This window comes from Trachemys scripta, chromosome 3, assembly GCF_013100865.1.
Source record: "Trachemys scripta elegans isolate TJP31775 chromosome 3, CAS_Tse_1.0, whole genome shotgun sequence".
NCBI lineage: Eukaryota > Metazoa > Chordata > Testudines > Emydidae > Trachemys > Trachemys scripta.
In genome coordinates, this window is record NC_048300.1 from 32,468,070 (window position 1) to 32,495,610 (window position 27,541).

The 27,541-nt window shown below is 41.7% G+C and overlaps 1 protein-coding gene across 2 annotated transcripts in view; it reads right to left on the minus strand.

The window, feature by feature from the left end:
• Nucleotides 1–27,541, minus strand: part of MSH2 (mutS homolog 2) — a 108,312-nt gene that overhangs the window by 68,332 nt on the left and 12,439 nt on the right. For both annotated transcript variants that reach the window (XM_034764403.1, XM_034764404.1), the window contains 2 exons: nucleotides 27,289–27,438; nucleotides 22,576–22,709 (listed from right to left, as the gene is read on the minus strand). In XM_034764403.1, the coding sequence (XP_034620294.1) occupies nucleotides 22,576–22,709; nucleotides 27,289–27,438 (284 nt within the window). The remainder of the gene's footprint in view (nucleotides 1–22,575; nucleotides 22,710–27,288; nucleotides 27,439–27,541) is intronic.

The window sequence follows — 27,541 nt, forward strand, 5'->3', positions numbered from 1 at the left end:
TCTATCCACAACATTTAACAAATTAAAATGCTGTTTGTGCATTTCCATCCAAACAGAGCTTGACACAAACCACATTAAGCATTTAATAAATAAGAAACACAACACTGACCATTTTCTAACACAATAAAAAAAGTTAAAGTTAAGGAATCTGAATAAAATGTATGTAAAGCTATATAATTGCTTAAATGTGCATAGAAATAGTGATTGTTGTGGTTAGCAAAAAGTACCTAATCTTGTATAAAGGCTATGTTTAGTTACAAGTCAGCATGTTTTAATGGTTACCAACCAATGAGAATGAACTTTTCTTTAGGAAAAGTAAAAATGGAAAAAAAAAATTAAATCAAGATTTCTTACTTGCTGATTAATCATGATTTCAAAATCAGTGATTTTAATTGCTTTGATTTAGATCAACCTATCCTGGCCATGATACTAGAGATCAAGTGGTTAGGGCACTAGCCTGGATCACATGAGACCTAGGTTCAAATTCCCTGCTTCACCACAGGCTTCCTATGTGACCTTGGATAAGTGACAATCTCTCTGTGCCTCCATTTCCATTTGTAAAATAGTGATAACTATACCTCCTGTGACAGACCCAGACTAGTGGGGTACAGGAGTCTGGTAGAGGGCAAATATACTGGTCACTGGATGAGAAGTTTTCTGTTCCCTGAGTGACCAGAGAAGGGGCTGCACTAGAGTAATCAGGAACCTTCTAGAACCAGTTAAGGCAGGCAGGCTAATTAGGACACCTGGAGCCAATTAAGAAGAAGCTGCTAGAATCAATTAAGGCAGGCTAACCAGAGCACCTGGGTTTTAAAAGGAGCTCACTTCAGTTTGTGGGGCAAGTGTGAGGAGCTGGGAGCAAGAGACGCAAAGAGCTGAGAGTGTGCTGCTGGAGGACTGAGGAGCACAAGCATTATCAGACACCAGGAGGAAGGTCCTGTGGTGAGAATAAGGAAGGTGTTTGGAGGAGGCCATGGGGAAGTAGCCCAGGGAGTTATAGCTGTCATGCAGCTGTTACAGGAGGCACTATAGACAACTGCAGCCCACAGGGCCCTGGGCTGGAACCTGGAGTAGAGGGCGGGCCCGGGTTCCCCCCCAGACCTCCCAATTGACCTAGACTGTGGGTTCTTCCAGAGGGGAAGGTCTCGAGGCTGTTCCCCAACCCACATGGTGAATCTGAGGCAAGAAAATCTGCCAATAAGCACAGGACCCACCAAGATAGAGGAGGAACTTTGTCACACTCCCTACCTCACATGGGCATGGTGAGGATACATACAGTCAAGACTGAGGTGCTCAGATACCACAATACTGGGGAGAAAGGGGGTTCCCATATAATTATTTATATGGAATAGATGATTTAGTTACCTATACACAGTAATGATCTGAAAGCAATCAAAAGCATGGGAAGGGGGGAGGGAATAGAGAGATGGGAAAGAAATGGTCACAACTTTGCAATAACGATGATAAAGTCTACAAGTCATAGTAGAATACCATATTCAAATACAAGTTAAAGTAAGGATCTATTGCAAAAATGCTGCAACCCTATAAAGAATAGCACCGTGGGGACATTTGTTCCAGAGTAAGAGTGTCTAAACATGCAGTTATTCTGGAATACCTAACTGGTTTAAAGTCACACACTACCTTAATCAGAAACAATTTTCAAGTGTAGAACAGCTCTTTAATGCAGAAATCCTTGATGTCAGCCAGTTTTGCTACAACCACTCCAGCCTAAGCAGAATATACACCTCTACCCCAATATATCGCGACCCGATATAACACAACTTCGGATAGAATGCGGTAAAGCAGTGCTCTGGGAGGGGGGCGCGGGGCTGCGCGCTCCGGTGGATCAAAGCAAGTTCGATATAACGCAGCTTCACCTATAACACGGTAAGATTTTTTGGCTCTTGAGGACAGTGTTGTATCGGGGTAGAGGTGTACTGCTTTACAGAGGATTTCCTTCTAATTCAGCTTCAAGATCCTCCAGCAATTGCTGAGGGTGAAGAGAAGTCCTGCCACTACCCCCAGTTTAAAGTGGGGACCTTCTACCAGGGAGGCCTACTCTTGTATAGTGAAACTCTACAAGTGCCAATCCTCATGCCCTGGGGAAATCCAAACTAATCTGGTTTCACATACAACATCTCTGTTGACCCCTGGCACGCCCTCTACACAAATTCACCACTGACCCTATGCAGTTGGACCTCACTAAATCAGCTGTAATACGAGCCCCATACCAACCTAGGGGAAAAATATTAACCCCACTAGTTCCCTCTGAGTTTTTTTTTGGGGGGGGGGGGGGAGGGGGAAGGGTGGGGGGAGGAGAAGATAACCACTTCACTATGAAAGCGTTCTTCCGTACCAGTCTCAACTTTGAACTTTTGTTGGTAGTTTGAATTTTACTCCTATTACTATCTTCTTAGATCTTGAGAAATGAAAAGGGAGAGCTAGTAAGGGACCAAAATTCACATATCACTAGTACAACACTAAAAAATTAATTTGTTATACTAATGTCTAAAGGCCCCAAATGAGGACAAGGGCCCTATTGTGCCAAGTGCCATATGAACAAGTGAGACAGTCCCTGCTCCACAGAGCTTGTAGACTATACAGAGGATTAAAATCAATCCAAGTTGCAGAAGGCATTTGAGGATAATTTCATGAAAAACAATACAATTTTTGAATACCCAAAATAGACAGAGGGGCTAGTCCAACAGGTACAATCTAAAGGATGGAGCCTGCAAACCCTTACTCACAGGAGACGTCCCAATGAAACCAAATATTTAAGTCAGTGGGACTACTTGCCAACATATGGGTTTGCAGAAACTGGCAACGACTCGGAAATGGAGCTTGAGTCCTCAAGTATTTATGCAGCCTTATCTAATGCACCTTCCCAACTTTAGTAGAATAACTGCACTGTGGTAATTTGAGGATTGTAATTTTGTGTCGGAAAGCAATGAAGCAGTTTCTCACCCATGTTAATGCTAAAATGATATGCTAGATCCTATACCCAAAAGCAGATTCTTTATAATTTGACCATTTAAGGCCCCCACCAATCTGGTGATTGACATCACAGAGGTCTAAGAAATGCCACATCAGGATACATTTACATACCTTAATATAAGAAATCTTGGCTTGAGTTCTGTTTTAGTTTTAAGTTCACTTGTGCTTATGCTTTTATAAGCCATAACAACAAAATGTTACAGCCAAACACTCAGTTTCTAAAACAAATCTTAATTTCTGTGTTTTATTCAGTGCTGCTGTGTTTGGGTTCCCAACACACCAGGTAGAAGTTTAAATAAAATACTGCTGCTAAATATCAGGGGGTGGCCGTGTTAGTCTGTATCAACAAAAACAACAAGGAGTCTGGTGGCACCTTAAAGACTAAGGGATTTATTTGGGCATAAGATTTCATGGGTAAAAAACCCACTTCTTCAGATGCATGGAGTGAAAATTAGAGATGCAGGCATTATTATACTGACACATGAAGAGAAGGGAGTTACCTTACCAGTGTTGACAGGACCAATTCAATCAGGGTGGATGTAGTCCACTCCCAGTAATTGGAGGAGTGTCAATGCCAGGAGAGGGAAAGTTGCTTTTGTAGTGAGCCAGGTACTCCCAGTCCCATTCAAGCCCAAATTAATGGTTTTAAGAACATAAGTGAACTCTCTCCTGCCATCCATCTCCACCCTCTGACAAACAGAGGCTAGGGACACCATTCCTTACCCATCCAGGATAATAGCCATTAATGGACTTAGCCTCCATGAATTTATCCAGTTCTCTTTTAAACCCTGTTATAGTCCTAGCCTTCACAACCTCCTCAGGCAAGGAGTTCCACAAGTTGACAGTGCGCTGTCTGAAGAACTACTTCCTTTTATTTGTTTTAAACCTGCTGCCCATTCATTTCATTTGGTGGCCCCTAGTTCTGATATTATGGGAACAAGTAAATAACTTTTCCTTATTCACTTTCTCCACACCACTAATGCCAGTATATCTTAAAGTTAAATTTGCAAATTACTTTTACTTCTGCAGTTTCTCTTTGAAGTCTGTTTTAGAAGTTTTTTTTTTTGTTCAAGTATGGCTACTTTTAAATCTGTTATAGAATGTCCAGGGAGATTGAAGTGTTCTCCTACTGGCTTTTGTATGTTACAGTTTCTGACATCTGATGTGTCCTTTTATTCTTTTACCTAGAGACCGTCCAGTCTGGCCAATGTACATGGAGGAAGGATACATCTAAACTGAGCACAATTTCCTTGTCTTGATTTGAATAGTGATCCTTGCCAGTTTTGGTTGGACCTATTCCTGGAGGTTTCATCACATGATAATCTTTAATTAAAGATTAATCTTTAATTCCTGGAGATTCCAGGACAGTCCTGGAGGGCTGGCAACCCTATGCTTGAGGTCAGACTGTGCTAACTGACTTTTTATAATTTACTTGTCCAACATAGAATATCAGGGTTGGAAGAGACCTCAGGAGGCCATTTAGTCCAACCCCCTGCTAAAAGCAAGACCAACACCAACTAAATCACCCCAGCCAAGGCTTTGTCAAGTCGGGCTTTAAAAACCTCTAAGAATGGAGATTCCACCACCTCCCGAGGTAACCCATTCCATTCCAGTGGATTTAAGGGTTTTTTTACAACCTTGCAATTAAGTGGTTAATACTTTCAGCTCTCATGTCAATAGTAAGTATGGCACACTGAACGAGGGTTATTCTTTATACTGGCATGACTTTGCTATAAGCTAGTTCTTTCAAACATGACTTACCTCAAACACTGCATTTCTGCTGAGCTGTCAGCAGAAATCACAAACTATTACATGGACTCACTTCAGCTGCACCCAACCAATTTTTTTTGTGAGTCATCCAGAAATAGACTTAAATATAGTCTTATAAAACATCTTGGCTGTTTTACTTTGCTATTTAATCACTCTACAAACTGAAAAATCAGCACAGAGAATGAACACATGTCCAGTAGTTATACTTCTGAATAAGCAGTATACACTAAGCTTACATGTTGGATCCCAATGCGCTTTACAAACATCAGTGTATCTGCAGACTATACACAAGGACAGTTTTATCTGTCATTAAACTGTAGTCAGTTTGCTGGGTGGACTGGGGTGAATATATTGCAAGTGTTTTAACAGCACAAAGCAACACTTACTGAGAATAGCCCATTCCAGGCCATTTTGTCCATTATCATCCCAACAGTTAAATTTATAAAACATGAGAATCTAAAGTTCAGAAATGTGTAATGGGGAAGGAAAAAAAAAAAACAGCTTCGTAGACAAATGGCACATTTACAAAAATTTCAGAGACAGCAGCCCTGCCTCTTTCATAGGAATGCTGATTGGAATTACTGAAAGGAATATTAGCAGCAACACACAGCCCTTTCCTTTCGGCCCTATCTCCCAAAGGAGAGATGCACCAACACACAAATTGCTATAATACACGCTCCATGGGGCTCTATTGTGGGAATTTTTGGAAAATGAAGCTTGTGCAGAATGCTACAGCCCATGTATTAAGTAGAGTTGTCAGATGCACCTCTTTCCAGTGCTCCAGGATCTGCACAGGCTTCTGATAAGCTTCCAGGTAGCATTCGAGTAGTCTGTTTTAATCTATGAAGCAGCACTGCATCTCCCATCCTGTCAGCCATCCACTCATTCCCTCCTATTGCTACTGCTCCCCATTCCTGACCATTTCCTCCAGCATTCCCGACATTCATTTCATGCAGCTTAGTGTCCTTCTGAAAAAACAAACTCCAGAGTAAAGTCAAGTGATCACTACTCCTCTGCAGTATGTTTTCCCTTTCCCACCATCTGAGGAAAGACTAGTATTCCTAGTCCTTATTTGATGTCAAATTTGTATGTAATACATAAAATAGCCTTCCTATGGGAGCATTTTCAGCACGTACACATGTAACTGATTTAATGCTGCTTGCAGGTTAACACTTTTGTTTCAGACGACAGAACATTTTTTAAACTAGTAAACTCTGTCATCCTGCCATAAGTGTCAAAACCCATTATATCCTTCTCTATGGGCAGATCTGCCAAATCTTAACTTCTCTTATTGGTCAACGTTGCACTCTCTAACCTAAAGGTTTATTAGTTAGTGGATGCTAAGGTGTTAGGACTATTGGAAGCTATACTTCTGATCAGTATTACTCTTTATACCACATTGGGATCTGAAGTTGAACCAAGCTATTTCACTTCCTTCTTTGCTCCCTTACCCCCAACTCAACTATGAACGTACTTCGCATACCTACATTTTTACTTTGAACAGTTCAAAATTACCTGGAAATATTACTTTTGCTATCCAATTTGGATTGGAATATTGATTGTATCAATCATACATAAACGGGGACTTGATCATGTTGTTATGGCTGTGGGAGGCTTCGTTCCTGTCCCATACACTTTAAAACCAATGCACAAATTTTAAAAGATTGCTTAATATCCCAAATCAGTAATCATTTAGTCTTAAATGATGACCTGCAAAGGATTTTTGTAAATACAAGTTGTAACAAAACACCAGTCTTAGACCTGTATGTAAAAGCTATTTTCTATACAGAACAAAAGTATGAAAAGCAACAATACAAGCAAAAATCACGACAATTTTTTGTGGGACGCTAATAGATTTTATACCATTATTCTGTGACACCGCTACTACACAGGGTGCTGGAACAATTTGTATAGTGAGTGCTGAGAGCCACTGAACCAAAATGTAAACGCTGTATATGATGGAAACCACTTCAAGCCAAGGGGAAGCAGTCCTTAAATATTATCTAAGGTTTTGTGCTTAGAAATAAGTTTATCTAATTTCTGATTGACTTTGGAGTCTCCAGCAGAGGGCAACATTGCTATTTACATAAAAGGTGTTAAAAAAAAAATCAGTCTCATGCAGTATTTACAATATAGTATCAATTAGCTATTTGTTGAGTACTTTCAAGACAAAACACTTGAGTATTAGTTCTCTACTAAGCAGGGCTGGCTCCAGGGTTTTTGCCACCCCAAGCAGCAAAAAATAAAATAAAATAAAAATAAAAAAAGCCAGCTGCGATCACAATCTGCGGTGCTCTACTGCCGCTGCTTCAGTCTTCGGCGGCGGGTCCTTCGCTCCCAGAGGGAGTGAGGGACCTGCTGCCGAAGAGCCGGATGTGCCGCCCCTCTCCATTGGCCACCCCAAGCACCTGCTTGCTGGGCTGGTGCCTGGAGCTGGCTCTGCTACTAAGGTTACTTATTTTAAGTCTTTATGCCAACAACTGAGAATACTGTTTTCTAAATATCCTAAATTGTCCATGTAGAGTATCAGAATGTTGCCTCTAAGACTTTAGAAAGCTAAAACCAAGTTTCATTAGTGCTGACAAAATTCAGTATGCACTAATTAACAGAACCTACCACTAAAGATAAAAGTTATTACATTGTGGCTATAGACTGACATGTAAATACTTATGAAAGTAAAAGAAAATTATATGAAGCTTAAGTCTCTCAAGTTCTGCATCCTTACTTCAGGGCTAAGCTTGTACAGAGCAGTTTCTCAGTACACAGAATGTCAGGGCTGGAAGGGACCTCAGGAGGTCATCTAGTCCAACCCCCTGCTCAAAGCAGGACCAATCCCCAGACAGATTTTTGCCCCACATCCTTAAATGGCCCCCTCAAGGATTGAATTTACAATCCTTGGTTTAGCAGGCCAATGCTCAAACCACTGAGCTATCCCTCCCCCCATTTAGTTCACTCTAAAGCTCCTTAATGTGTTGGCCCATGTTTTTTGTGAGTGTATACATGTACATATAAGTGACTGTGGGAGAATAGGTAGTCTTACAACCTATAGTGGGGTTGCTAAGCCAGTCTGCACCTTGGTAAATAAAGTTCCCTTCTAGAGGCATTACCATAGAACAATTTGTGCAATTTAGGACTCCACGATTTTCCTAGAAGCTTTCTAGACAGTCCAAGTTCTTCCCACAAAATTCTCCTGCCATTCCCTACTCCCCACACACTTGCTCAAGGCTTTGATCCAAACTGTCTTAAGTTAGATAAAATTCTTCAGAACTTGCATTCCTCGTTTAGCATGCTACTTACTACAAGGTCACCACTATTTCCCCAGCTAATGACTGAAATTCCCAGTGCTTCTGTATGCAATGTCCTCTCCCCATTTTCAGGGAATGCCATTAGAATGATATACGAAAAGTCAAGGAAAGACGACTTAACTAGCTTATGGAAAACAACTTTCAAACACAAAGCAAGGTAACAGAGCAAAGAAAACGTATGCACTAATAAATCAGGAATTGGGTGTTTAAAGTATGCTATTTTAGGTGTGGAGTTTGAAACTAAGTGATTTTTGCAGTGTCACAAACCCATAGTTTCAAACTCCACACCTAAAATAGCATACTTTAAACACCCAATTCCTGATTTATTAGTGCATACGTTTTCTTTGAAAAAAGAAAAAAAAGAGTACTACCTTAGAGACTAACAAATTTATTTGAGCATAAGCTTTCGTGGGCTACAGCCCACTTCATCGGATGCATAGACTGGAATATACAGCAAGAAGATATTTATACATGCAGAGAACATGAAAAGGTGGAAGTAGCCATACCAACTGTAAGAGGCCAATCAATTTTCTTTGCTCTGTTACCTTGCTTTGTTTTTCAAAGTTGTTTTCCATAAGCTAGATAAGTTGTCTTTCCTTAACTTTTCTTACATCATGCTAGTGGCATTCCCTGAAAACAAATCGAATGGGAATTGTGATAATAAAGGTCTGAGAAACTGTGTGGATAAAGTAATTTTTTTTTAAAACAGGAAGACCGACTTCAACTAATCTGGAAAAAAGAATGCACTAAAGGAGGAAGAAAACACAATATCCTCCTCTACCTCTCAAATAAAAAGGATTGTAGAAGACCATGTGCTTTATTCAGGTCTACCCTCCAATTAGTTACTGCCAAGTGTCAATACCACTCAACTAGCTAACATAACCCTACAATAACAAAATCATAAATGCAGGGCAACAGTGTCAAATATTAAATTTCAGCTAATGAAATACAGCATTAAAGACACATGCAATAACACTGACCATTAATCATTAAAAACAGTTTAACTGCGTGCCCTCTCTATCAGACAGAAAATTCAGAAAGCTTTTTCATGAAAGTTTTTCATTGAATGCAGGTGTTAGTCTCTAGGCTAGAAATGCTTCAAATCACACTAGATAGCTCATTTACAAGCTGATGGACAAAAATACACACACTGGCTAAATTTGCCATTTACATAGAATATGTGATTTATTACAATGGATACATGCTAAACCCAGATATTTTAAATAATCTTTATTGAAATAAAGGTAATAGACTACTTCATGGACAGAACTGTACCCTTCTAATATAGTATACTGCAAATATTGAATTGTAATCAACATGCTAGCTCCTTACTGGGCATTGTGTTAACTCCTACCAGCAGAGGGCTTCATAATCCTTCCAGCACAGAAAAATAAAATACAGCCAGACGCAAGAGAGGACCTGCGTATACCTGGCCCAGGAGGATAGAAACACAGCAAGACTAAGTCAGAGCAGGTTGGAAGCAGCAGTCTAGGAACTGGCTGTGGTGAGAAACCCAAACAAGCTTGGGAGCTGGGGTCAGAAGCAGCCTGTTGCTGGCAAGGAGGCCAGTGGTAGCCACAACAGGCAGACACTCTGGAGCAGCTTGCAAACAAGGTGGCTGTACAGGAAGGTCCAAACAAGGTAGACAATGGAACTGAACTCTGGCTGGGAAGGGGAGAAATCTGCAGGCTAGTGTGTGATGCCACCTGGAAGGAAGAAACATACCTACTGCTGGAGCGCCCCAGCCGATGGCACTGGAACGAGGTAGACACGGGGCCAAGCTCCCATCACTTTTTTAACATGAGTGTAGTTTGGGGGGGGGGGGGGGGGTAAGGGACAGTGTTGCCCCCCCCCAAACTGCAAGCCTCGGGCAGATGTTGCCTTGTGCGGCTCCACCAGCACAAAGCACAGCCCCTGCGGGCGCCAATCCATATCAACCCAAGGCTTGCAGTTTGGAGGGACAACAAAGCCACAAAGCACAGCCCCTGTTGGCACTACTCTGCGCCTGCCTAAGGCTTGCAGTTTGGGGGGGGCAACCCTGCCCCCGCACTCCCAAACTACACCCATGTTTAAAAGTGGGGCACATGTCCCCCAGCCCTCCCAGTTCCAGCACCAGTGCCCCCCCCCCCCACACACACACACTTTTACAAAGGTTCTGGCATCCAGCCCTGTCCCTCTCCAGCTCCATTCCAGCGCTTGGGGATTAAAGGGCCCTTGAGATGGCTGTGTGTGGAGAGGGACCACAGCATCCCCTGAACCCAGGGCAGTCACCCACCCATAAGGTCAGCCCAGCCCCCCCATACCATGTGACCCTCGGGTCTGCACTGCCCATTTCAGAGCAGGGTAGTTGGAAAGCAAACAGCACCTCCGTCAACAGCAATGCAGAATGGTGGCAATATGTGACCCCCCCCCAGGTGTAAATACCTGAAACTCTGAAATTTCAGTCTTATGACTGCAAAATTGACCAAAATGGACCGGGAATTTGGTAGGGTCCTAACCAAATGATATTCTTCAGTAGATAAGAGAATGAAAGGTCTGGGAGAAGAAAGCAGCAACTAACTTCTTGGTTCACAGTGTTAGGCTCCTCTACACATTTGAACACTGAGCTTGATTTCTGACATCTCAATAAGCAGGAAAAAGCACAGTTTCTTTATCAAAATGTAAAAACCAGTAATTTCCTACATCAACCCTGATTCCTTCAATGATACGATACAAAGCAAACAAATAATTTCAGAACATTCTTGTTGGTAGAGCCCTGAAAAGCCACAGATATCCACTTTATATGCACAGATATCCCCATCTGCCGATGCGGATATCTGTGGATCATTTTTGCAGATTGCCAATCGGACGTGAATACAAATTTTATATCCACACAGGGCTCTACTTGTTGGGCTACTTTACAATCCCAGTACTCTACTACTACAGAATCACAGAATATTAGGGTTGGAAGAGGCCTCAGGAGGTCATCTAGTCCAATCCCCTGCTCAAAGCAGGATAAACACCAAGTAAATCATCCCAGCCAGGGCTTTGTCAAGCTGGGCCTTAACCTCTAAGGATGGAGAGTCCACCACCTTCCTAGGTAACCCATTCCAGCACTTCATCACCCTCCTAGTGAAATAGTGTTTCCTAATATCCAACCTAGACCTCCCCCACTGCAACTCGAGACCATTGCTTCTTGTTCTGTCATCTACCACCACTGAGAACAGCCGAGCTCCATCCTCTTTGGAACCCCCCTTCAGGTAGTTGAAGGCTGCTATCAAATCCCCCCTCACTCTTCTCTTCTGCAGACTAAACAATCCCAGTTCCCTCAGCTCTCCTCAAAGGTCATGTGCCCCAGCCCCCTAATCATTTTTGTTGCCCTCTGCTGGACCCTCTCCAATTTGTCCACATCCTTTCTGTAGTGGGGGGACCAAAACTGGACACAGTACTCCAGGTATGGCCTTACCAGTGCCGAACAGAGGGGAATAATCGCTTCCCTCGATCTGCTGGCAATGCTCCTACTAATGCAGCCCAATATGCCGTTGGCCTTCTTAGCAACAAGGGCACACTGCTGACTCATATCCAGCTTCTCGTCCTCTGTAATCCCCAGGTCCTTTTCTGCAGAACGTTCTGGTGTATTGACATGTAAATTGCAAGGTTTAGAAAATTATTTTATATTAGGCACTTAGATACCTGCTTTTTATGCAAACGAAAGCCTTCATTCCAATCTTCCTTTCTCCAAAAAGTCTTCAATAAAACTAATTTCTTATGGAGGATAGAGGATGGGGGAAAAAAGGTATTTAAAATTTGTGTTTATCTGGGTTTCCAGACTACTATAATAAAGTATTTCTTAAACAACTTTATTATGCACAAGGCAGGCAGAAATGTAGCAGCTTGCCTGTGTAGGAACATTGTTAATGTTCCTATTGTCAGTTAACTATTCCCATTCTCAGTCAATTCTCCCAGGAGCATTAAACTTGTAAAAGTTTTAAGGCCCCTCATTGCCAGAGTGATGTAAAGAAGCCTTATTATAAATGACAGTAAGGGAATCCTCAGCTAGGAAGATCTATGTGCTTTATCATTTTTCCCCTGTGCCAAAGTGGCACAATGGGATTAAACTACCGCTCAGGATTTAATTTACAGACCCATTAAAAAAAAAAAAAAAAACTTTGAAGGCAAATAAAACATTTACCAAGCAGTCAATAAAACATCAGGACAATCAGAACCAAGCACTTCCCGAAGTACCCAGCCAGGTCCAGGACAAGGATTATCAAAACTAGGACTTTCATGCATGAAAGTTTGAGCAATTTAAAATTACATTCTACTCTTTTTTTTTTTGGTGCTGTTTGATGTTCTGTAATTTAAATGAAAATCCAGGACTATAACTGGAATGCAGAGTATTAGTTACCAAGTGTTTGTAAGTTAACTTTCATGTGTTTAGGAAATGCTGAATAGTTATTACAGTTTAACTAAATTACCAAAACAACTGAAACTGGTGTGATTATATTACATTATTTTGACAAATAAAATATGCAGAATTTTGAATTTTTTGGTGCAGAATACCCCCAAGAGTAATGTCTAATTCAAACAGTAAAACTAGTTATTGATGGAATAACAGTTGTGCAGTCTTTATTGCTGAAAATTTGTATAAATTACCAAGGAAATGTAAGGTACCCCCACTATACTATGAACCAGGTACAACAATACAAACGGGTTTAACATTGAATTATATAACTCATTTAACTTATGAAATCATCAACGAATACTGACTGCTGCGGGCAATACTGCTGAACAGCGTAAAAGCAGAGAGATTGTTGCCATCATACTTAGGATTAAAATGAAGTGCCTTCAGTTTCACATTGAATATCGAACAATTCAAACACATGAAACTATTAGTTGTGAATGAGAGTTATTGACTGGAAGACAGTTTCCTGTTAAGAAAGGAAACACCTAAATGACGTTTGCCTAAATATGTTCATGACTGAACAAAGAACTGCATAACAACCTTATTAGCAGTTTTAAAAACAACATTTTTCATATAACAAAACAGTGAAGACACTTTATTCTCCATAATTACAATAAAAAACAAGCAAAGTACTGTACAATAATTAGCCAGTTTATCATTTCACATATTGAAACTGCCCCACCCTAAACTCTTCAAGAGAAATCCTGAACTGGTTGAAACTGGTTCTCAATATCATACTTTTCTAGGACTTTTGGTGATTTGTGCCAGTTTTCATTTACGTAAATACTAAAGCATCACAGAATCATAACTACAGATTCTTCAAACTCCTGAGACAGTTTAGAGAAACAGGTTTGCAAAGAAGTGTCATAGAAACACCTGTATTACTAAACAAAACACTTTTAGAATTGAGTTTTAATAATCTAAATTTACTTCTCCAAGAATAGTTGCGTTTCTTTGTTTTTTACTCTTTGCACTTCACTGAGCTTGTACAATTTAACAACAAACTAACCAGATTCAGATTCTGGTTTTACTGCACTAGCACAATGTTTTCATACGTATATTGCAAATCCTAGAGGGGAATGTTTACATACATTTTTGTCCATAGATTTAAAAATAATTTCATGAAAATGTTTCTATCAGGACTTATAAAAATTAAAAGTAGTCTAGATTCAGCTACTTGTCAGTGCCCTATTAACTGGCAACTCTAGTTGTTTATGATATTCAAGCTTTCATCCAGTGTTGATTAAATAGACCGATTGCAATAATCTATAAACTATGCAAGGCTCCTATTCCTTTACATTAAATGAATGAGCTCAAATTTGTAATCACGAAGAACACCATGACAGAAAGCAATTACCTTTGAATGATTACTGATTACTATTTGAACACATAGTTAAGGCATTCAGCCTTTAAAAGGTTAACTGGAGACTTTCGTCATTCAAGGAGGGGGTTCAAAGTCTGTTTTAGTTCCTGATTTGTCAGAAACAAATCTTAAGCAAAGCCTCAATTTTTTTTTAAAGTTTTTATACCTTAACCTTGCAAGGCTGAGAACAAAAGAAGAGGGGCAGTATGATGTCACTTCTCACTAGTCTATTAAAGATGTGTGAAATTTTTATCACAAATCCTAAAAGCCAGACAAAAACCTGACAGTTTCAGCAAGTTCCTGTTTTATTTTGTTTGAACCTCAAACTCAGGCACAGAACACTGTGGGTGGAAAAAGAGAGGAAAAAAGGCTTGCTTGAATTTCTGAAATGAAGCCCGTGAGTTTCACACAGTTCTACTAGCAATTAGCTTTTACCGGCTACTGAAGTGGTGGCATGAGAACCCTGTACTGAGCAATGCTAGAACAGGAAATCTCAATGAAAGTCTGCTTATTCTTCAATATTGATTGGGTATGGGCATGCTGTGATACCTATTTAGGCGATAAGGCTTTTTAAGAAAAAGACAATTCAATCTTATTTACTTTTGTACAAAATATCAAACAAGAGGACAGGTCAGGACAATGTACACTAACTCAGAGTTTGGTGCTTATTTGTTTCTGGCACACAATCAAAAATACTAAATGTTTAAAAATGTTCCATTTACATCTTCCACGAAAATACTATTGAAAGCATAACAAAATTAGGAGTTCTGAGGGTCATACTAAGGATGGTCAAGTCTACTTGGATAAATTAACAGGGTTTCCCGCCCAAGTTAAATCAGATTGGGTATCTAATTTCTGGACCAAAGTAGTTTGGACAAGTGTGGATAAGCAAACAGCTTTCAGGCACATATCCAACCCAAACACTGATACGTGTTCCTTGGGCAAACTATTGGTTTCAAAAGGAGTTGCTGTTCAAAATTAAATTTCTCAGCACTTGCAATTGTTTATTCCCTAGAATATTACAGCACAACCAAATTAATACAGGTAAAATCACTTGACAATCATTTTAAAAAGTTAAATCCATGTGTAGCACATGCAAAAAGTAAAATCAGTGATTTGTAGAGGACAGTCATAAAAGTAACTGGTTTGATTTGTTTTGTGCTAGGCTGATGAAGCTTTTGTTTAATTTTTTGTTTTGTTTTGTTTTTTATACATTTTAAGTCCATGTCTTAAACTTTGGTTTTAGTAGCAAAAACCAACTAATGAAAATGTAAGTGACCCTGAAGCAACTTTTAGAATACAGTAACTCCTCACTTAGCCTCGTAGTTATGTTCCCGAAAAATGCTACTTTAAGTGAAACGACGTTAAGCAAATCTAATTTCCCCATAAGAATTAGTGTAAATAGGGGAGGGTTAGGTTCCAGGGGAAAAAATTTTGCCAGACAAAAGACTATGTGTATATATACACATAGACACACAGTATAAGTTTTAAACAAACAGTTTAATATTGTACACAGCAATGATGATTGTGAAGCTTGGTTGAGGTGGTGAAGTCAGAGGGTAGAAGAGAGTGGGATATTTCCCAGGGAATGCCTTGCTGCTAAATGATGAACTAGCACTCAGCTGAACCCTCAAGGGTTAACACGTTGTTAATGTAGCCTCACACAGGAATGTAGGGAGGAGACACAGCACGGCAGACAGGAACAGACACACACACACCATGTGGGGTGGGGGGAGGGCGAGGGAGAGGGACACGGACACACAGTGTACACTGAACCCACACTAAGTACATTGCCTTTTTAAGTAGATCAGCAAGTTGAGACAGCAGCTGCTGCCAGCAAGCTCCCTCTGTCCTGAGCCCTGTTGTGTCCCCCCCCACCCCGCTCTGTGGAGATGAGGTACAGGAGCAGGGGGGAGGGGGACACCCTGACATTAGCACCCCTCTTTGCCCCCTTTCTCCCACACAGCAAGCAGGAGGCTCCTGGGAGCAGCTCCAAGGCAGGGAGCAGGAGCAGCACACAGAAGTGGGGGGAGGGACAGCTGAACTACCCGGCAATAAATAGCCTGCTGGGTGGCTACCACACAGGGAACTTAGGGGAGCTGCTGGTCCACCCTGGTTCCAGGCCCCTATCAGCTAGCTCCAACGGGCTGCTGTTTCTGAACCAGTGAACAAAGCAGGCAGCTGCCAAACAACGTTATAAAGGAGCATTGCGCAACTTTAAACGAGCATGTTCTCTAATTGATCAGCGAAGTAACAACAAAGCAATGTTAACCAGGACATTAAGTGAGGAGTTACTGTATTAAGCATTCTTGAAAAGGGGTTTATAATGGAAATGCTCAAACAGTTTTAAGCGTTACTATGTCACCTTGTCATCAGATAAAATGTATATTTATTTTAAACTAGCGGCTTATTGCAAAAGCCAGCAAGTCATATTCATGTCATTAAAATGACTGCTCATTTCACCTGCATTATTTATAGTAGCTTGTACTGTAAACCAATCACAAGTCACGTTCAGACGTGAAACATCAATTGATCAATCTACATGTTGGAAACTTCCCTGTAGCCATTAAGTGCACTTTCAGGGTTTGTCCAAATTCAAAAGGGGTCTAGTTTAGGTCAGAGTTTGCTAACTCCAACCTAACCAGGATTCTTTTTCCCCTGGTGTAGATGCAGGTGTGACGTTGTGCAGTCTATATGGTTTTATAAAAACATGTTAAGTGAATATAACGTAACTGGGATATGCTTCATGCAAAAGGTCTCATGTAAGGTATCATTACAAAGCTTATAATCTACTGAGTGTGATCATCCGATTTGTATAAATGTACCACTCTTGTATCTAAAACTAGAAATATAAAATATAACTCTGAGGGTCTATTGTAATTATGTAAAGTGTGGGCCATTAATGATGGTTTGGAATCTTGATGACTCCCATTGTCTGCAGATGGCTGTATTTACCTGTGAGTCTTCCTGTATATGTGTGTGCTGGAAAGTGAGTAATGAAGTCTTGCAGTGACATGTGATCATGTCACCTGAACTGGAATCCATCTTTAACCTGGTGCTTTTCCAGTGAGGGGGGGTGGAAACCCAGAGGGACAAAGGGTTCCCGCCTTATGCAAAAGATATATAAAGGGGTGGAAGAGAACAAAGGAGAGAGAGGAGCCATCATGAAGAATCCCCTAGCTATCACCTGAGCTGGAACAAGAGCTGTACCAGGGGAAAGAATTGTGCCCAGGCTGGAAGGTGTCCAGTCTGAGAAAAAAAAACTTACTGAAGCATCTCTGAGGGTGAGATTATCTGTATTCAATGTGATTAGGCATAGATTTGCGCATTTTATTTTATTTTGCTTGGTGACTTACTTTGTTCTGTTACTACTTGGAACCACTTAAATCCTACTGTCTGTATTTAATAAAATCACTTTTTATTTAGTAATTTACTCAGAGTATGTATTAATACCTGGGGGAGCAAACAACTGTGCATATCTCTCTATCAGTGTTATAGAGGGCGAACAATTTATGAGTTTGCCCTGCATAAACTTTATGCAGGGTAAAACGGATTTATTTGGCTTTAGACCCCATTGGGAGTTGGGCATCTGAGTGCTAAAGACAAGCACACTTTTGTGAGCCGTTTTCAGGTAAACTTGCAGCTTTAGGGCAAGTGATTCAGACCCTGGGTCCGTGTTGGAACAGATGGGAGTGTCTGGCCCAGCAAGACAGGGTGCTGGAGTCCTGAGCTGGCAGGGAAAACTGGAGCAGAGGTAGTCTTTGCACATCAGGTGGCAGCTCCCAAGGGGGTTTCTGTGATCCAACCCGTCACAGCAGGCTAATACCTTTCAATCTCAACATAAAAGGCTGATCTCAAACGAAAATTGAAAGGTCCCCACTTCATCCTCAACTGACAACTGTTCCAGAGCATTGTTACATTATCACTGTGGCTAGCAGAAGTGTTAACTGTCAATACTTTGCAGGGATACATTATGATGTTATCCTGTCCTGAGAGAAAGTTTAACAGAAAACTGCATAGTATCTCTATAAAACCATTAGTGTTGCCCTGACTAGTTAAAATACTTTGAAAGGTGTTAAAACCCATTACACTAGGTAGCAACAAGTTTTTAAACCCTTAAATAAAACCCATTAGTTTAGCAGCGTTTTTTTTTTTTTTTTTTTAATTTTAGTCTAGAAAAGGTCTTGAATGAATCATTAGAAGCTCAGTGGACAAGGAAATTCTACCCGAACCCCTTGATTTCATCATCCAAATCTCCTTGAATGGTATAAAAATTCCAACATCTAGTAGTCATCTTAACAATAGTTTGAGGCTGCTAGAGCTGGAATTAATTTCCCTAACCAAGGTAAACTGCAGAGGCACCAAAGCAAAATTTAGGAACATCTCAAAATAATCCAGCCAGGTAACCAATGTTAAAGTGCATAATCCTACAGTATATTTAGACTAAACTCTTCAGGGTAGGGACACTTACGTGTTTGTACAATGCTCAGCGCAATAGGGCCCAGATCCCGGATTGAGCCCCAGCGACTACCACAATAAGACAACATGCATATAGGACTGAATACATTCAGTGGAATCAACATTTTTGTTCAAGAAAGCGGAGCAGAAATTATACAGTGAGATTTTTCAGAAAGATGAGGATGCAGTACAGAGTAAAGCAGGAGTCGGCAACCTTTCAGCAGTGGTGTGCCGAATCTTCATTTATACACTCTAATTTAAGGCTTCGCGTGCCGGTAATACATTTTAATGCTTTTCAGAAGGTCTCTCTATAAGTCTATAATATATAACCAAACTACTGTTATATGTAAAGGGTGGCCTGCTGGGACTCCAGGCCCGAAACCAGGATGAGCAAGGGCTGGAAACCAAGACTGGCAGCTGAGGTGAGTGGAGTAGGTGGCTGGTAGGCCTGAGCAGGGCTGGACCCTGTCTGCAAAAGAGCCTCCAACCGGAAGCAAGGTGAGCGGAGCTGCGCGGTAGAGACCCCTGCTGGCGAGGGGCCAGCAGCCAGAACCCCAGAGCAGCAACTGGCTCGGCCTGCCGCCACTCCGGGGTTTCTGCCCCCAGCTCCTGCCAGCTGAGGTCTCAGACTGCTGCCAGCCTGGGGTTCCTTCACCCAGGCTGGTAGCGGGTGCTGAGTGGGACCAGCGGGGACCCAGATGGCAGGAGCCGGCAGCGGGAACTCCAGAGCAGGGCGGGCTGAGCGGCTCAGCCTGCCACGGCTCTGGGGTTTTCACTGGCGGCTCCTGCCAGCCGGGGTCTCAGCCCGCTTTCAGCCTGGGGTTCCTTCCCCTCCAGGCCAGCAGTGGGTGCTGAATTGGACCCACGGGGACCCCAGCTGGCAGGAGCCGGCAGCGGGAACTCCAGAGCAGGGTGGGCTGAGTGGCTCAGCCCAACCCCCGCTCTGGGGTTTCAGCTGCCGGCTCCTGCCAGCTGGGATCTCAGCCCGCTGCTAGCCTGGGGTTCCTTCCCCCCAGGCCAGCAGCAGGTGCTGAGTTGGACCCGCGGCAGGTCCCGCAGGAGCCGGCAGCTGGCAGCAGGAACTCCAGAGTGGCAGCGGGGCTGAGCGGCTCAGCCCAAGCCGCGTTCCAGGAAAAATCGGCTCACGTGCCAACTTTGGCATGCGTGCCGTAGGTTGCCGACCCCTGGACTAAAGGAATCAGCCAAATATACCCTGTATGAGAGCTCACCAAGAAGCATGATACAGCAACCTCTACTTTTCAGGCAGCAGAATTTCTAGTTTCTGAGGATTTCGAATGTCTGCCAAACAGCAAGGACTTTCACAGGCTATTTTTATAGTTAGTAATGTTACACACTGTAATCAATATTTTGTATTAGCTCTTACTATCATGTACCCAGACTTGGTGATATCAGTATAAGAAACACATTGATTGCAAAGCACAAAGCAACAGCCTCCATCATCTGCTTCCCAAGCAACTCCGCACAGGGATGGCTGGGTAGTCAGCTTCCTGTGGTCTGTTTCCTTTATAAAGGAAAAAGGACTGGGTAAAACCCAGAAATGCAAGTGTAAGGAATCCCTGCTTTCCTTGTGTTTATTAGAAGCTGCTCCAGCAGAAGGTTACATGTTCTAACAGCAATGGCTTTAGATGCATTTTCTCCAGTGTATAAGTTATAGGCACATTTGTATTCTGATTGCTATTCCTCTACTCTGCTTTAACCACCAACATGTACACCTCTACCCCTATATAACGCGGTCGTGGAGAGCCAAAAATCCCTACCACATTATAGGTGAAACGCTGTTATATCGGGGTAGGGGTGGCAGGGCTCCAGCGGCGATTTAAAGGGCCCAGGGCTCCCCGCAGCAGCTGGAGCCCCAGATCCTTTAAAGTGCAGCTGGAGCCCCGCTGCTACCGCACTATATGCGAACCCATGTTATATCAGGTCGTGTTATAGCGGGGTAGAGGTGTATAATTGGATGTCAATTGTTCTGCACATGTAAAACTAATGCTATGTACTTCTTCAGTAACTAGTGTAAGTAGAATTGCATCAGCCATTTAGCTCCAAAGGATGACCATCTTATACCACCTACAGATTTCAATTGTGGGGCAAGATTTTGCAGCCATACTAACCAGGCAGGGTCTGGATGGGTTTGTACTGTTTTCCATGAGACTTGCAACATTTGATGTTGCTTAGAAATGGTGATGGCACGTTAGCATGTGCACACTTCATGTTAATACTGAACCAATGATGCATTAAAGTGATTGGGGCGGAGGGTACAGCTGGAGGCATCATTTGAAAAAAAAGGTTTAAGTTTCCATGGCACTTTTTCATAAAAATGAAACCAGTGGTTACTCTCAAACCCATTCCACCTAACTTCTACCTACAAATCTCAGCTGAACGTATCAATGGGTCTGCTTTCCTGACTAGTGTAACATTGCTGTGTACTGTTAAATAACTGTAGTGTTCTACTTCACAGATAACTGCATTTCACTGGCAGTGAAGCAATTCCCATATTGTATGCATATGAAGTAAAGTGCTTTGGAATCCTTCAAAATTTTAACTTTCGTGTACAGTACGATCTTGCTAATTCACATCAAGAGGGAGATAGATTAATCTTTTGCAATCTATCAACATTTTATTTTTCAAAGTATTTACTTCTAGAAAGTATACATCCAAAAATATTTAATAAATGTCAATTGGTATTCTACTGTTTAACAGTGCAATTGCAATTTTTTTTTAAATCGTGATTATTTTGTGTTAATTACGTGAGTTACCTGTGATTAATCGACAGCCCTAATTGCAGCATATACAGTGTTTTATATAAGCATGTCAAGCGATATCTGTAAAGCACCATCTGAAAACTGGCTTTGGGGGCCATTTCAAAGTTAAAATAAGAATTTCCTGGCCTCCCTTTTTGTACTTTGCAATATAATTTTAAAATGTACATGTACACACACAAACCTGCTATCCATCTGAGAACATGAAAGGATAACTCAGTTATTTTAGCACGTGTTAAAAATGTCATTTGTCTGCTTAGAGAGAGATTATGATCAAGAAGTGGGCTGTAGTCCACGAAATCTTATGCTCTAATAAATTTGTTAGTCTCTAAGGTGCCACAAGTACTCCTGTTCTTCTTTTTGTGGATACAGACTAACACGGCTGTTACTCTGAAACAAGGCAAACAAGTTACTTCTCAAACACAGCCTCTGACCTTGAACTTCTATGTCTAGGAGGAAATAAAAGCTAACTAACCATTCCCACTGAGTGGGAGTGTGCCAAAAGCTCCATGAAGTACTCTAAGGATTTTGATACTATTATTCATTTTACAAAGAAGGCACTCAGATACTATGGTGATGGGCTGCAGCATAAAGCCCCAAGATAGATAAAATAGTCCACTCTATGCGTGGAGAAGTATTTGATCTGCATAAGTATTGATCTGCAAAGTAAGCGTCTATAAAAGGTGGACAAGTCCCTCCACTCAGAAGGTAACATTCCTAATGGTGCGATCTAGAGGTGCTATCCCATATAAGTGATCATTGAGGTGTCTAAATGTTCTGTTAACACAATGAAGGCATTTTCAGAATGGGCTGGGAGACCGGAGTATTCGTACTGTGTATAGTTTACTTTTAGATAAGAATCAGAAAGTGGCTGCTGCATTTACATAGCCTGAGTCTCAAGTGTTCAAAACAGTAAGCCTATTGCTGCTCCTCGCTCCTGTAACTTGTGACTTATGATTAAGTATAAAGGATTATAATTAGGAGGGTTCAGCTTAGTGACCTGATACATTAATCCTTCTATTAGATGTAAATCGATTAGAGAAAAAAGCCCTTTACTCCAAGTATAATGTACCACCTAACACATTCTGTAAACAAATTTACATTATCCTCTACAGAAATCTGTAAGTGCTTGTTAGTCTATTTCCAATAGAAAGTAAACATTTCAACCTTGAAAAGCTGTTTCTGATAAAGACTAGTCTTAGTTTTGCTAAAAAACAAAACAAAAAGTAGAACAGGAGTACTTGTGGCACCTTAGAGACTAACAAATTTATTAGAGCATAAGCTTTCGTGGACTATGCTCTAATAAATTTGTTAGTCTCTAAGGTGCCACATGTACTCCTGTTCTTTTTGCGGATACAGACTAACACGGCTGCTACTCTAAAACAAAAAGTGTGACCAGACTCCTATCTGTGGTGTAAGGATTTGCAGTGAATTGATCAGATGCATACCAATATGTATGTTTACCTTTCTTCTATTCTGTTCTTGTCCGTAAGTGGCTGTTTGATCCACTGATTAACCAGTCTTTGTCCTTGAGGAGTTTTGCACTTATTTAATAACCCAACCAATGACTGTGTATTGTTGGCATTTTCAACAGAACTCTGAAAAGAGAAAAAGAGAAATGATTTAAAAAATAAATAGAGGGTATGGCAAAAAAAAAAACTACAGCTTGGTAGAACATTTGAGTTTTCTAGTTTTACATTTCTGACACAATTCAATTTAGCATAATAATGGCATTTTGTGGTACTATAGGCTACAACCTTTAAACCAGCTCTGTTCAGATTATAGTACACTATCTTCAGTGTCTGGTTAGATATTAACTGCAGACATGCTGTGTGTACCTGCACAGCTTTATATCTTTGAACGAGCCATACAAAATTCAGCCAGCAGGAAATTCTCAGACACATTTAACATGCAAAAATAGCTGATATATCTGCTTCAAAACCTTCAAGTCTCAACTTGGGTGGAGGGGTTTGTAGTACTGATCTCTTCTATCTCACCCTCTCAAGCACACCTATAATTAAAATCAAACAGCTTCAAATGGAAATCCAGTCTCAGGTCTGATTTCACTATCAGAGAGAGATACACTATAGTAATGGAGAGTGTGTCCAGAAGAGAGAAATGGAATTAAGCAAGGTATAATAGTTTTAAATGCTGGGAAGTAAGAACCTTATTTTGGCAAAGTACAATAGCCACAGTCAACATATTGGAGAACTGTACACTACTATGAAATATCAAGCTGAGTGCAAGCAGACCCAAGACCCAATACTATTTTATACATTAGTCCTAAATAAAGTATTTTGGAGTTGGCATAACAGTTTACTTTGTTATAGTAGACACTGGCACTTTATGTATACGAAATATTTATTCTATTGTATGTAATAGTTAAGTGTGTGTTTAAAAATACATACCTAGTCAACTGACCGACAGTAGAACAGATATTTGGTTTTACATCTCTTCGAAGGTTTCCTAGCAAACTTTTATTTTTCTGCACTTGCCACTCTCTATTACCATTTTATGGCTCAGGCAGCACGTGGAACTACATTACATCGACTGCGCTATCAGTCAGAATCTTCCTGCCTCACAGAGTGATTGACTCAAATTGTAAAGTATGGAAGAACAGACTTCATAACAGATTTTTTTATTTAGATGAAACACTAGTCAAGAGAGAAAAGCCAGACATTCAAGCAGTAGTGCCATGTGGCAGGCTCTTTGTTCCCAAGCTGGCAACAATCCCAAGGACAGATTAGGAAGTGCCTTACCCAGAAGGCAGCAAATGCATAGGCTGTTTATTGAGCCACATCCATTGTCTTTGGAGAGAGCCATTTCCAGCTCATTTTACCTACTTAGACACACCCTGTCAATCCTAGCTCATGATGTTACATTGTAGTAAATTACAGCAGAGAGAATCAGGGACAAAGCTTTGAGCAGCATGGGTAAAATAAAGATCCCAAGAAAAATTGATTGAAGTTGCTCCCCTGATGCAAGTATGGAGAGAGAAAAACAAAATAAAACAAGCAGTGAAGTCCTTAATTTTGCTGTCTGAACTGCTTTGTTTTCACCCTGTAATTACTCTGGTTCTGAAGTTATACCTAATGTATCACTTACAAGTTACAATTTAGCTATTTCTAAGAGTTATTTAAAACATTTTTAATCTGTAAACTGTCATATCAAAGATTCTTGTTTAGTGTGTCTAGGTGATTTTCAAATCAAATCTGCTTGGTTTACAAGAAGAAAGGCAACTCCTCTGACATTCTGCAAATTCAACCATGAATCTGAATGACAAGCTGAGTTTTTTGGGTGTCACAATATTCTACAGTTGGAGTTTGGTTAACACCAACTATGATGCAAAAGACAATAGAATCCATCTTGTTCTCTGAAAGATATATTGCTCTGCAATGCTAACAGGAATAAGGAATAGCAAGTTCGATTAGGGAGAAATTGTGTTTCAGAATTTGCTTTTGTTCCAATTTGAAATAAAAGCAAAGTTACCAAAATTTTTAGGCAAACCAGAGATCAACATTTCATTTTGGAATGACAAAAATATGGTGTGCTCCTGAAACAAAATGGGAAATGTAGGCTATGGCTACACTTGCAGATGTAGAGCACCAGGAGTTAAACCAGCCCTCAGAGACAGCAGCAGGAAAAGTGCTGCCGTGTGTTCACACTGTCAGCTGCAAGCACAGTGGCATGGCCCCATTAGCAGCTCTTGCAAAGCTACAGAGAGCGTGCATTGTGGTAGCTATCCCAGTGTGCAAGTGGCCGCAGCGTGCTTTTCAAATGGGGGTGGGGGGATGGAGCCGGACAGGGAGTATGTTGTGGGTATGGGGGGGGGGGGGAAGAGAGACAGCCTGTTTTGGGGGGCAGAGAGTGTGTCAGCATACTGTCTTGTAAGTTCAGACAGTGGCAGGGGGAAACCTGACATCAGCCCCCACCCCTCCACTTCTCTCACTCTCAAACACACATACACACACACCCCTCTGCAGCAGGAGCATTTCACAGTAATGGTTTGCTTTGTGCCCCGGAGCACATAAGCATGCCGGCTGTCAGGAAACAGAGCTTTGAAAGTGGATATACGCACGCCTGCAGCGAGTTCGAAACAATGACGAGAGTGGCCACTTGACTTCAAGGGATTATGGGACGTTTCCAAAGGCCAATCACAGCGCAGTAATAAAGACATCGTCCACACCAACACCCCAGCGTTTCAGCCAGGGCACAGCAAGTTTTATGCTTCTCGTGGAGGTGGATTACCAGGGGCGCTTCAGCCATGGAGTCCAGGCGCTCTACGTGCCCTGCCAGTGTGGACACCTCAGGAGTTAGAGTGCATTAAATCAGCCCCAGGCGCCCTAACTTGCAAGTGTAGCAAAGCCCCTACATTGTCATTCACTGAATCCTAGATACGAAACTAACAAGGATTCCACTGCCATAAGCTCTTAGGGCTGATGGGCTCCCTGGTCACCCGGGGTCCCTGACACTGAGCTGTGAGTCCGGAGGTCATAGGACCAACTCCCAGAGTCTGTTACACAGAGGCAGCCCCACCATGCAGACTGCCTCAGGCTGGTGACCTCAGCGCTTCCAATTTCCTGGGCCAGTTGGAAGCCCTGAGAATGCTTGGCCCTGGTGTAGTCTGTATGGCAGGGCTGTCCCAGAGCCACAGGTTTTGGAACCTAATTCTAGGAATCAAAGTTCCCAGCTCCACAGCAGGGACCCTGGAAGCCCAGGCTTGAGAACGGGAGCTCAGAAGCTTTGAGTGCCAGCCCCAGCAGGGTCCCTGGAACACCAGCAAGTTTCCAACAGAAACCTGCCTGTTTCAACAAGACTTTTGTGAAATCTGTAATAGATTTGGTGAAACATTCCACTTCAGTGAATTTGCATTTTAAAATCAGCAGATCTATTGTCAGGTTTCAGAGTAGCAGCCGTGTTAGTCTGTATCCGCAAAAAGAAGAACAGGACTAAATAAAATAAATTTGTTAGTCTCTAAGGTGCCACAAGTACTCCTGTTCTTCTTTTTGCAGATCTATTGTGTAAATAAGGTGTCATTTTACTAAGCTACTTTTTGATCCCCTGCATTGGGGACTCTTAGGACTATATTTTGAGCTTGCTCTATGCAACACCTCCCTTAAATAAAAGCCCATCTTCAAATGGAAACTTCCCAAAATTAGATGAGAAGAGTCCTCCCAATGCCATGTATCTAGTCAGAAAAGTACATCTGTCCCAGTCTCCCAGGCAGGAACTCAGGAAGGAGAGGAGTTTAGAGGGTGCCGCTCCCAAGAACTCCTGCATAAAGCTGGAGAAGGGAATGGAGCAGACGTTCCCCTCCCTAAACTCTTGGGCATAGCAGGAGAAGGCGGCAAGAATGTTCAGGCATCTCCTTTCTCCCTGGGCTAGCAAGCCTAGGTGCCAGATCGGAGTTCTTTATTCCCTGGAATCTCCAGGAGCCTCTCTTTTGTGGAGTGGGGAAGTTGTACTCTACTCCCTGGGCTTCTTCCATGGGCCCCAAATTAGCTCACTTTGTAGCTCAGGCCAAGAAGCATTAAACAGAATCTGGTAAGAAAAAAAAGTACAAGTGAAATCAGCATATACACCAGTGTTTGAACTACTTCTCTGTGGGTACAGTCAGCAAATACACTAGAGATGACATTCGGCTGTTTGTTTTAAAAAGGCTATGCTGACCGTGCCCATTTAAATACGTCAAGGTTTCTTCGGCAGAACTGTCAAAGGAATCTGTTTACTGACTGCTGTATGTTGCACCTGGCATCACTTCCTGCTCAATAAGAGGAGCATTGTGGCAAGTCCCTTCCCCCCCCCCCCCCCCCCGTGTGGTTATAAATGAGGTAGGATTCTGCATGCAAATAAATGAGACTGAAAATACTAAGCTGCAGCCACTGGAGATGGGAACCCCTCTGGATCTGCCTGCTGGGAATTCTGTAAGGGAGGTGGGAGTTAGATAAAGTCCCCTACTCTGCTTGCTTTTTTCTAGGAAGTTACACAGCATTAGAAGGGCCAAACAAAAAAAAACCAGAAACCAGAAATTAGAATCTCCGATTACGCACCACCACAGCTATAAAGGATTTTCGGGGTTGTCTGTATTGTGAGGCTACTATCAAGTAGCAAAGTGTATACTTTTGTGAATTAAACTGGAAGCAAGTTCATTAGTTTAAATACATGTTTGTTTCTTACCTGGAAAAGGTTAAGGGCTCGAACAGCTGCATTATCCAGTATCATATATTGACTGAGGTCAAAGCTAGTCAATTCAAATTGTCCAAAGTTAGATTCATCCGACAAGAGCTCTAAATACTTGATAACTGCCGACAAGGATGAAACAGCAACCTAAAGTTACAAAGGTGTGTTACAGTAAAATAAAATAGTTCTATCGGACAACAGATGCTTTTATAGAATTACAAACAATATCCAAGAGTAGCTTCTCAGAGTC